We start from the raw sequence: 11,876 nt of genomic DNA, 5'->3' as shown, positions 1-11,876 counted from the left end.
TGTGTACAGAAAAAAATGTGTGTCAGAATATCCATATAGATGGACAAGACTGAGAAATGTATCTGTGTTTGAAATAATACCGAATACAGAAGTGTGCTAAATTGTATTGAATATGCATTAAAATCTTAAAATAATTGTAATGCATGGACACAAACTTACTGACATTTGTTGTGTGTTTTTGACAATAACTTAGACTATTACTTTTTTTACGCAGGTAAATATAGTATAAAAGATATTTATGAAAGTATGTGTATATATATATATATATATATATATATATATGTATATAATATTAATGAAGTAAAATGCCACTCATAGAGAGTACACTTTCATTACAATTTTTTCTTAGGTAGACTTTAAAAAATTCACTTTATAATAATGTCAATTAAAAGTTTTACTTTAAAGTGGATTTTAAATCATTATGTTTTAATAATCATTTGTCATGCTTTAAAGAGGAAACACTTATTTTGAGGTGTTGAGTAAAGCACATTTAAAGTAATTTATTATAATTTTAACTGAAGAGTTTTATTCAATATTACATTTAAATTTAATATATTTTAAATGTACTAAATTGCAGCTTCACAATTACAAATGTGAAATTATAAATATATTTAAATACATGACATTCAGATTTAAATTATATGAAATATTTTCGTTTGCCATTAATGCTTCATATTTACTTCTATTTTCTCTGAAATATGGTTAAAGTGCACTGCTTAATGTACTGACACATTAAGCAATGCACTTTAACCATATTTCGGAGAAAATAGAAGTAAATATGAAATTATATATGAAGATGTACTAAAGTCCTACCTAAGTTGGTCAAAAAAGCACTCTAAAGTTCAGTTGTTGCATTTAATATAGATTTAAACTATAATATATTTTCTTTTAATTCTTTGGATCACAAACTGTCTCTTTTCATTTTAATTCGCTAATTGCATCTGATTAAATGTATTTAACATCTGTTTGACTTTGAGATCTCTACCAAAGATCATTTAGTTACCACAGATGTATTTCTTACATCTTTAGTAAGTGAGGTGTGTGTGAGGCAGGTGAGGGGTTTAGTGCATTCAGTTCTTGCCTCAATGCATGTGTTAATGCAAGACCCTTTGCACCATTTGGGCTTTGGGGTTGTTCCTGATGGCTCAGGGGGGTAATGTGGCAGGTTTAACAGCAGAGGACATTAATGACAGAGAAATACACTCTCCACATTAGAGCTATGCAAATGCTTATATTCACACTCAGTCATTCACTGAGGCAGTAGTCTCAAAGCATTTAGGCCAGACCACCTGTCACATCACATGGATGTGAACATTCACTTACACACAGACAAAAGCTGACGTTTTAGGGGTTTTAAAGGGATTGTGTACTTCATTCTATCTACCATTTCTAGATAATTAAAGTGGATCATGGATAGAGTACCATCTTCCTTTCTGAATGAGTTCCCACTTTACTCTTTATCCAGGAAGTTCATTAAAGCAGCAGACATTTTTAATGGGTCAACGCACAAACACAATACATTCATAAGCTATTGTGTTGGGACCACCAGTTTAGCTTATTATACGTTTAGCTTACTTTCTTATTATAAGAAATATATCAGAAGGATTCATTTCAGGTGTAAATGCACTTTATTTAATTCAATTTCAAGTGATTGCTTAACATCTTTAATTGAGCAGTGCATATTATTTCTTAACACTAATGATATCAAGTTGTGTGTGAATTATTTCTCAGACCCGCAGACAGTTAAACAAATCTAAATTTAGAGATCATATCAGTGCTGGTACAATTGTATCTTAACTGAGGCTAATCTCTCCCGCCCTGAGGAACCCCACATGTCCTATTGTGAATCCTCACAGCAGGAGTTTACCTGTAGGCAAACGTCAGTTCTTAAAACTGTCTGGGCAAGTTCTCTGAGATCCTTTAATACAAGCCTGTTCATCCAGTTTGACATGAGACTTTGTCTGCTGTTGTTTAGTATGAATTTATTGTGCATTTTGAGATTTCAATAGTAGTAACTAGACCAGGAAGCTATAAATCTAATATGGTATTTCTAGTAATATGCTACGTCTGATCAGACTAGAATAGGTAAAGTTACACATTTAGACTTTATTTGTTGATACAAAATTACTTATCAATTCAAAATGCACACTACCATTCAAAAGTTGGGGTCGTAAGATTTTTTTTCATGTTGTTGAAGGAAGTCTCTTGTGCTCACCAAAGGCTGCAAAAATACAGCAATGTAACATTGTTAAATGCTATTAGGAATTTCTATTCTTAATATATATTTTAAAATGTAATTTATTCATGTGATGGCAAAGCTGAATTTTCAGCATCATTACTCCAGTCTTCAGTGTCACATGATCCTGCAGAAATTATTCTAAAATGATGATTTGTTGCTTACTGTTATCAATGTTGAAAACAGTGCTGCTTAATAGTTTTGTGAAAACTGTGATACCTTTTCTCAGGATTCTTTGATAAATGAAATGTTCAAAAGAATAAAAAAAAAAATCATACTGACCTCAACCTTTTTAACAGTAGTGTTTGTTACAGATGTGTGAAGCAAATGAACATTCAGAACAAACAAACACACAACATAAAAAAAACTGATTTAAACTGGTGTACCTAGAAATGACAAAAAAACACGAGAGTCTGCAATCAAATAAAAAAAAGACATCCTATAATTCTTTGGTTAAAAACCTTGACAAACCCTTATAGTATAGGATTCTGCCCGTGCCTGTCTCTACTCAGTATATATAACAGAAGAATGTAAAAACAACAATAAAAAATGACTAAATGACATGCAAGTAAATCAATGAGCTTTCCCATCCTATTCCCACAGTCCCATTGTGCTAAAATTGGAGGGATCCTGCAGAAGCACGGGAGGGTGACTGGGAGGTTATCAAGACTAACAGAAACGGGCAGGTTGTTTTGTCTTTCTAATAAGGCTGTCATGGCGTAGCTTGTGATGCATGTGTGAGGTGAGATATTAGATATTTTTTGGGCGTGCACTGAATGGTAACTGTATGTTTTATCTCTTACAGTTTAATTTCTTTCACCATATCCTCACCACATAGATCTATAGGCCAGGGAAGGAATTTACATATATTTATCACAGCCTTGTTTTAATTAATGTGACACACTCTGACAAAGGCCACTTGTAGCATAAAGCTAAAGTGTCACCACCCTTCCCACAACATACACACAAACATATAGAATTGGCAACAAAAACTAGTTTTGCCTTTAGTTAATGTAATTACCTTAACTTTTAATAGTACTTCCATAGCAACTAACTTGTTTTGAGAAACATATTCATATTTTGGTAAAGATTTCTCTCTCAATTAATATGAGATAATAACAAGTGCATGTATGATAAGCTTGAAACATTCGTTTAAAAATTATAAAAAAAAAGATTTAGATTTAAAATGATTTAGATGGATGATGACATATCAAATCAAATCACACTTCCATTTCAACTACCTATAAGTAAACAGAAAACTACCAGCACAAATATGTACCAAACAGACGTTTTATAAAGGTTTATTTTGTATTAAACAAACATATATTTACTTCTTTGTCCATGAGATTTGAGTGGTACGTTCCGCGCCAGGACGTTGGCATATGATTGGTTTTCTTGCAACTGAGGGCGTTACCAAGCTGCAGCTTGAACTGTTCCGCGGGAAAATCTTTCCTCGTTCCACAGCTATACATTTTTATCCCGCCCAATTTGTGTAAATATAAAAGCCATTGGATGAGTTTATAGAATTGCTGTTGTTACCTTAATGTTCATTGGACATCAGATTTGTCTGTCATTCTTTGGACCGCCCACCTTCTCTCAGAGAACAATGCGGAAAAAAGAGGAAGCGCATGTGATTGGTTGAATCAGATGTAACGGCGCTGCTAATTGGCTACTCCGATTGCCGCTTGTGGACTGCATGTTTTGAACATAAATAAGAGCTACGTTCAGCACTTTTCTTCCACAGCAGAGTTTGGAAAGGTCAGAGAGAGTGCAATCGAATCGGCTGCTCTCTGACAACAAAGATCAAGGAAGATGGATTTTTAAACCCCATTTTTATCGTACCTTGTGTAATCTGGCGTAGTTATTATGCAGAATTCTGCAAGCTGTTTTCTCAAACCTAAATAAATGCAAGTTAAGCCCCTATCCGGGTTGCTGTGCGCTAGCTAACTTGGCTTTAACCCTTTGTCGTCTCAATCGCGCCTGACTGGATCTTATTTTCAACAATCATCCCTTCAGAAATGGATTTTGAAATTGCTCCAGGCGACGTCAGCCCTGTAAATGACCCGTTCAGCGCCGGGCCTGAATCAGTCCTCAGATCTCGGTTCTCTCTGCCGGAGGTCGGGGCGAGGGGCCCCCCCTGCATGAAGAACCTGGCCTCCCCCGGGCCCATGACAGTGCTGTCTCCTGTGACCAACCTGGCTCTAAACATGAATAATCTCGCTGTTCTTGGAGGGTGAGTGAAACTGGGCTATCTTTTGGTAGCACGAGTAAAAAAGTAAACCACTGCAGAGCTACTTCCTGTAATTGTTCTGAGGCTGATTATTACATTTATTGACTTTTTACTGCGCTCCTTATCAAGGCCTGGTGCGGTTGTGTAATATTTAAACTGTTTATATTATGATGTTATGATGCAGTACATTTCAGTTTTTTAACCTCTTTGATTTGACGTTTTGATGTAGTCAATGTGATACACCAAAGCGGAAGAAAACTTTGCCCCTCCTGAAGATCCCGTCCTTCGCCTCTGATGCCTCTTCAGATGCAGGTTAGCTTGGAAAACCTTCATTTGTTTTCCTGTAAAAACGTTAAAACTAGTAGTGATGCATCTGAGCTTGATGCTCTGACAAACCGTTTTAACATTTATCCATTACAGTGTCTATTATGTCTCTACCAGTTATTTATGATTACTAGAAAGCAGCTGAATGACATGTATGTATATATGTATGTGTATATTTATATATGTGTGTGTGTGTATATATGTGTGTGTGTGTGTGTATGTAAGTATTAACTACTTTTTAAGTATTAGTGCTTCTTTATTCAAACCAAGTTACTAGTATCAATTCCAGTTGTCACAGTGTTAAATTAATAGACACTTGTACCTGTTTATGTATGTGTTGTGCATCTTACATACACACGTGCTATGTCAGGATGGCCAGTCTGATTTCATGAGAAAATGTAACCAGGTGGTGATTTGTGCAGATTTTTATTTTTTTTGTACGAAAAGCTTGAAAGTCCATAAACCTAACCTTCAGTGGGTTGTAGATCGTATGAAAACAGCTGAAATATACAAATTGACCACAATCCGCCAAAACATTAAATAGTTACAAATTACCCAACAGTGTGTTGGAATTTTATAAATCATGTATTTATTAAGTTATCCTATATGGCAATTAAAAAAACACTAGTAAGATGAGAAGTGTTGCTAGTAATAATTAAGAGATTTTTGGGTCTTACAAATTGTTAAAGTATCCAATAATTAAAGCTGGAGTGGGTACGAGCAATAATTGGAATGCATACTAGTTGGATATAATTGCTTACTAGAAGTTAAATTAAGTGCTTCTAACAAAAATATGCTTCGGTGAAAAGGAATGTTAAAGCGGTTTGCTGAACAGTGTGTGGGTGTGTGACAGTCATACCATTTGGAATGTGAGCAATAATCTTTATAGTTTAGCTCTGCTGTATTAACAGTTTATGCCAGGTTTTTTTTACCTGTGTCTCGTCTCTACAGGTCTTGGACTAGAGTCTCCCAGCCCTTTGGACACTCTGGATGCTGAGCAGAAGTGAGTATGATTCTTCTGTCTGTTGGTCATCATATCTGATATGTGAGATGGAGCTTGGCTAAAATGCTTGGCTTGAGGATTATATGTCTAATCTAGTCTCCGCCGTTAGATGAACCATACATATGCTCAGCGTGTCTGTTTTTCATGGATTAGCTGAGCATACGCTGGCATCCATCACAGATCACGAACACAGAATCACTGGATATCTGAGCCACGTGGCACATCCTCTTATTAATGATTCAGCCAAAAATGAAATGTCATTTACTCACACAAGTTATTCACAAGGATGATTTTCTTTTGTGAGGTACAAATTGAGATTTTAGGCAGAATGACATTGTTTAATTGAATAAAACAAATATTCATTTGGGTAAGCCTTTTAAATTTGCAAAGGCTCAGATATAGTATTATTCACCCAGCATGCATTAAATCTGTGTACACACTGGCTCTCTGGTAATCTACAGTCTGTGAAGCCGTTCTCATTTCCAAGCCATTTGGTGTCGGTGGGAATCCATTTATCTGCAGCCAGGCCTAAAGCTGTTTGGCTTCCTCACACATCAGTGTGTGTGTTGTGTGGCTCGTTCCTGAAGGGGGCTGGGTGAATAGTGGCACGCTTTTCATGCCCTGAGAGCAGGCATCCAAAGCGAGCGGTAATGTGTGTGTGTGAGGTAGCCAGGGTTACTACAGAACCCCCTTCTTTACACTAATTCCCACTTTTTCCTATGCTATTTAAGAGCCACACTCCTTACCTCCTCCCCCTCCAAACCACCATTCAATCTCTCCCCCTGCTCCCTTCTTCCAACAAGAGAGGCTTGCAGAGGGGGTTAGCGTTGTCTGGGCATATGGTAAATTAGAAGACCCCCTCCTTGGTTCTGCTGAGAACTGTTTTGCTTACAGGTGGGCATTGCCGTGTATTTGTTAAATATAGAGTCCTGAGGGAGGGGCCTAATCTGAGAGATAAATGACATGAATTGCCGTCTGGGCTAGTGTTTGGTTGGGGTGGGAGGAGACTTTGAATAGACTAGGAACTGTTTAATAGTATTTTCTTTTTCCTCACAGGTTTGAGAAGGCCATGCAGGATGCCACGCGAGCAGTTAATGAGTAAGTGGTCCTGCACTACAAAGCAGAGGATGCAGTTGTCTGTGAAAGCTGTTGTATTGACTTGGGTTTAATCAAGTGTTCTTTCTGTTCGTACAGGAAAATTCCCATTCGCAGGATACACTCTTTGCCAGTAAGTTTATTCTCTAGAATTTAATTTTTTCAATCGAAAGTTTGGGTTTTTATGTAGTCTCCCGTGTTCGCCAAGACTGCCTTTGGTATAAAAAAATAAATAAATAAGAAAATAAAATTACTTTAATATATTTTAAAATGTCATTTATTTTCAGAAGCCATTACTCTAGTTTGTGTCACATGACCCTTCAGAAGTCATTCTAAAATGCTTTTGTGCTACTTGTATTTGTGATACTTTACAAGTGTTTTTACTGTCACTTTTGATTTGATTTGTGTCCTTTCTAATTAAGTGTTAAAAATCTAACTGACCCCAAACTTTTGACAAGTAGTGCAACTTGCAAGTATAAATTTAAGATTTTCTTTTTCTTTGTAGCTGCATTTTTTGGGTCACAGTCCCAATTTAAAAAATAAAGAACCAGATCCTTCGCGCTATGGAGTGTGGACTCGTGCAAATGGCAGCGACAACAAAGAGAACCTGGCTGAGGTGTGTGTTTTGTGTCTCCTGTTTGTCTGGTTCTGTAGGCAGTATATTGATGTATTCATGCTCAAAATCGACTAGAAATTGCTTTTTGAGAGAGTTGAGTTATGGGATTTCATGGGGCGCGGTGTTGGAATATCTTTATTTTCTCTTGTCTTTTTACAGGAGAATTTTGAGTTCAAGAAGCCTTCTATGCCGGCATCGCGCTGTTGTACGCGGTCCACTGGAGGCACCAAGGATGCTTTTGCCTGCCGACCCAACTCTGCTCCTGCTTTAATGGTACAACATGTATCCCTGGCAGAACCTGTTCTTAAAGGTAAAATTTTTATGGTGATGTAACTTTTAAAAGCTTGGTTCTTCCTCTATTCTCCAGCTTTCTCCGCCTTCATCCCATCAGCCCGACTCTTCAGATGAGAGCAGTCCCTTCATATTGCGCCGCCCCTCTCTCTCCTGTCTCCATGATGATGATGATGATGATGATGGCTTCTTAGAGGGGCTGGATGATGTGGAGGTGACTTTTCAGTTTGCTTTTGTTTTATTCTTATATATATTTTTTTATTTGTAAATAACCATGATGCATTTGTTTGTGTAGAATGACTCTGAGGTTCCTTTTGGAATGGACAGCCTTCTCACAGCTCCTCTGGTGGCTAAACAAAGTACTGACAGTAATTATTCGGTATGCTGTTACACACTTTATCGCTCCTCTTTTTTTTTATTTTATTTATTTATTTTTTTTAATGGTTATTGACATGATAGTTAACAACCAAACCCACTTTATTGCCCTTAGCCTGTTGTTCGCTGCCGTCCACGTGGCTTGTTCCGATCTCCCTCTATGCCAAACCCTGTAGGGCGTATCCCACTGAAGAGACCCGAGAGGCCACAGGATGAGAACACACCTGTCAGAGTGAAGAGGAGGCGGAGCCTGGCAGGGACCCAAGTTGCACCCACAGAGCAGGAGGATGTTATGCCTCATCAGGTCAGACCTCACTGGAAAAACATCAGCACCCATAATTGGAGTTTATAATTTGGGTCTAACTTTGATCCCTTCCCCTTACAGGTTCAAAGGTCAAAGTCATTTGATCATGCACAGATTGAAAAAATGTTGGATACAGATCCCAGTAATGTGATTGGAGATTTCACCAAGGTGATTAGTGCTTTTAAATAAAAACAAAAAACATATGTAATATAATATAGCATAATGATAAAACCAAACACAATTTTAAAGCATTCATTTGTCTTTTTGAAGGCTCCTGCTCTACCCACAGTAGAAGGAAAACACCAAGAGTTGAAATACATCACTCCAGATATTGTAAGTTTGCACAAATTAACATTAAGCATGCACATTTCAAATGCAAGAGCATGCAAAACGAGCAGTTGCATGAGTTGCTTGTTGTCTATACAAAGTATGTGCACTGGCACCTTTCCTTGTTTTCTAACATCTGTTTCTGTATTATCAGATGGTTAAAGCAATAAACGGGCAGTACAGCGATCTGGTGGAGAGGCTGTTTGTCATCGACTGCCGCTATCCTTATGAGTATGAGGGCGGCCATATTACGGTTAGGATTTCATTAACCCTGATGCAGTTGCATGTCGTATTTGTGTGAGGCAAATTTGGCTGACTCCACTTTGTCCTCCTTTCAGGGTGCCCTTAACCTCCATCAAGAGGATCAAATTGAAGACTACTTTTTAAAGAATCCTATTCTCCCAGAATGTCCCGCCAAGCGTGTCCTGCTGGTTTTCCACTGTGAATTTTCATCTGAACGTGGCCCACGGATGTGCCGTCACGTTCGACAGAGAGATCGAGATTTGAATGAGTACCCCAACCTCCATTACCCTGAACTCTATATCCTGAAGGGAGGCTACAAAGACTTTTTCCCGCTTCATAAGGTATGCGTGTTTTCACAATGCAATGTCCTACTTGGTCCCCCGCCACCCTCCTCTCTTTCCAAGTTTATAAAGTATGCGTTTTTTTCTGCAGTCGGTCTGTGAACCTGAGGCTTATAGGCCGATGCATCATGAAGACTTTAAAGAAGACCTGAGGAAGTTCCGCCTTAAGAGCCGCACCTGGGCTGGAGAACGCAGCAAGAGAGACATGTACAGCCGTCTCAAAAATCTTTGAGACTCGTGCTCACAATTCCTCATCATTTTACTGCCTTTACTTGCTCATATGCTGCCCTCACACATGAGACATGGCAGAAACCTGAAGACGTGTGTTTGATGGGAACAGTTGTTGGTTTTCAGGGATTGGTATTTCTTTAGTATCACAACGTCAAATGAGGTTGAGAGGCTATTATGCATATCTGCACATTTGGTTTGATCTTATCACTTTTAAACTGCCTGTTTTCACCACCCTGATCTCCCTTTAGAAACACACAGCTACATGTCACTGTCATGTATTACACATACACGTTTGAACTAACCTGTATTTTTACCCCCCCCCACCCCTTTTTTGTCCACTGGCCTGTCCTAACTTGTATGTCAGATTAATTAATGACTATTTTAACTTGCTTTTTTTCTCCCTCCCCTAGAGCACTTTTTTTCCCCTTTTTAATTGTTGTGGTCATTTATGCATTCATTTTGCCCCCTCTTCCCCTCGCAGGAGAACTAAGTATTACATTTGTTGTATAAATTGGTTTAAGTATTCTGAATGTCACAATTATGCAAATTCTCATCACAAAATAATGATTTTAATTTTTACCCATATATTTTGAGAAATGTGTAAAGCATTCTGTTGATGATGACCATATTGCTTTGATTGTCCTGGTTAGAGTTTTTGGAAATTGTGAACATTCAATTGGTTTTGGGGGGAGCTAGCAATAATTATTTTTTTTTCACCCTCACTTGGCCAACAGCTTTAAATCAGGGACAGGATCCTGAATTTTGCTGCTGGTCTGCAAGTGATGACAACGTCAAAGTTCACCCAAAAAGTTCTGAAATGGGATTTTAGTTCTATTTGTTTGTAAACCAGTGACAGTTGAGAGTTACAATTCTCACTCCCATGCAAGTGTGTTTTGTAAATTTGATATCTTCCTGAGTGTATGTTTTATTGGTCATGTGACTGAGAGGCTGGTTTTTGTATTCATGAATAAACTTGGAGTTTGGGGTAATAGCTCTTTGCTGAATCATGCCTTGATCTCTTGCATCTGGGTGCTGTTATTCACTGGCCTAAGGGGTTGAGTCACTTGTTTTTTTCAAATATACAGGTCTAGCAGAGACCTTGAATGTGGTTAGTCAAGCACCAGCACGTGTCCCTGCACACATTTGCATTCCAAATCTCTTCCACAGGGGAGGAGCCAGCAGTTTCCCAGCCTTTCCCTAACACACTGGCACGGTGTCAGACCAGTTCCTGCACGCTTTCTGTTCGGTTAATGCGTAAAAATGTTTCTGGGCACTCTTTGAGTATGAGCAAACAAGAAATGAAACTTTAAAAAGATAGACATGTTTACCACAGCTTTTACATGTGTATGGGAGAAACTAAAGAGGTTTCAAACTATTGGTTTTAAGCCAGACATTTAGATATTCTGCATGCAGCTTGATTCCCACCAGACTAAATCAAATGTAGATCCTTGTGAAGAAACGTTGAAAAATAAAGCAGTAACTTGAAATGCAGACCCTACATCTGTTAAAATGTGTTGTAAATCTTTATATTTACTTCATACTTACTATTTTAATTCATAACATGTCTTCTGTTAGACTTCGTGGAAAGAAGACATCCAAAAATACATGCCACATTTATCACATATCTTTTCAGGCACTTTTTTCAAAATGAGTTTCCATTTTGAGAAAATATAATGAAGTCTCCACTTCAGTAATACTTACGTTGTAGTTTTATTCCTATCTACATTCTGAAGGTTTTTACAGAGGAGTTTGTTATGTCATGAACCTGATTTACACCTTTTTCCTTGGCTGTTGACAGTATTTTCTGATTTATGGAGTGATAAAAAGAGCTATGTAAAATCCCCTGTGTAATAACATTTAATATGTCAACAAAATGAGGCAAGAATGTTGAACCTAGCTTTATCCAATGCTTAGATTTCTTTTCTGGAAGTTTATGCAAATTTGTGCATATTTAAAAAGATACTGCCTCCTTCATGTATTTAATAATCACTTTTCAAAAAACTTGTAATAGAAAACATTTGTCTTAAGGTACGGTAATGAATCAACCAGGGAAAGTTATAGTGATACTATAAAGATTTTTACCCTGATCACCTGCGGTGCCTTGCCTAAAAGGGATAGTTCACATTCAGTTACTGGTCCCCATTGACTTCCATAGTATGGAAAAAAAGAAAAGAAAAGAAAAAAACACTATGCAAGTCAATGGGGACCAGCAACTTAATGTGAACAATCCCTTTAAGTTACAACAGCAACACTTTGCTAA

The 11,876-nt window shown here is 37.6% G+C and overlaps 1 protein-coding gene across 1 annotated transcript; it reads left to right on the top strand.

Moving 5' to 3' along the window:
• The first annotated feature begins 3,916 nt into the window (after positions 1-3,916).
• LOC107678573 (M-phase inducer phosphatase 1-like) lies at positions 3,917-10,586 on the top strand. The gene is made up of 15 exons (XM_016473893.1): positions 3,917-4,469; positions 4,696-4,778; positions 5,742-5,793; positions 6,850-6,891; positions 6,988-7,021; positions 7,394-7,504; positions 7,664-7,777; positions 7,872-8,009; positions 8,091-8,174; positions 8,286-8,474; positions 8,556-8,642; positions 8,745-8,807; positions 8,956-9,054; positions 9,140-9,385; positions 9,477-10,586. The coding sequence occupies exons 1-15, from the start codon at positions 4,255-4,257 to the stop codon at positions 9,615-9,617; spliced, it is 1,698 nt and encodes a 565-aa protein (XP_016329379.1). The 5' UTR covers positions 3,917-4,254; the 3' UTR covers positions 9,618-10,586.
• Positions 10,587-11,876: the final 1,290 nt, after the last annotated feature.

This window comes from Sinocyclocheilus anshuiensis, unplaced genomic scaffold (genome assembly GCF_001515605.1).
Source record: "Sinocyclocheilus anshuiensis isolate Anshui unplaced genomic scaffold, SAMN03320099.WGS_v1.1 scaffold536, whole genome shotgun sequence".
In the NCBI taxonomy this organism is placed as follows: domain Eukaryota; kingdom Metazoa; phylum Chordata; class Actinopteri; order Cypriniformes; family Cyprinidae; genus Sinocyclocheilus; species Sinocyclocheilus anshuiensis.
The sequence above is the reverse complement of the archived record's forward strand: the minus strand, read 5'-3'. Positions and strand labels throughout refer to the sequence as shown.

Coding starts and splice junctions, on each gene's coding strand:
- LOC107678573 (XM_016473893.1), top strand. CDS start 4,255: ATGGATTTTGAAATTGCTCCAGGCGACGTCAGCCCTGTAAATGACCCG. Junction 4,779..5,741: donor TGATGCCTCTTCAGATGCAG/GTTAGCTTGGAA, acceptor TCGTCTCTACAG/GTCTTGGACTAGAGTCTCCC. Junction 8,175..8,285: donor GTACTGACAGTAATTATTCG/GTATGCTGTTAC, acceptor TATTGCCCTTAG/CCTGTTGTTCGCTGCCGTCC.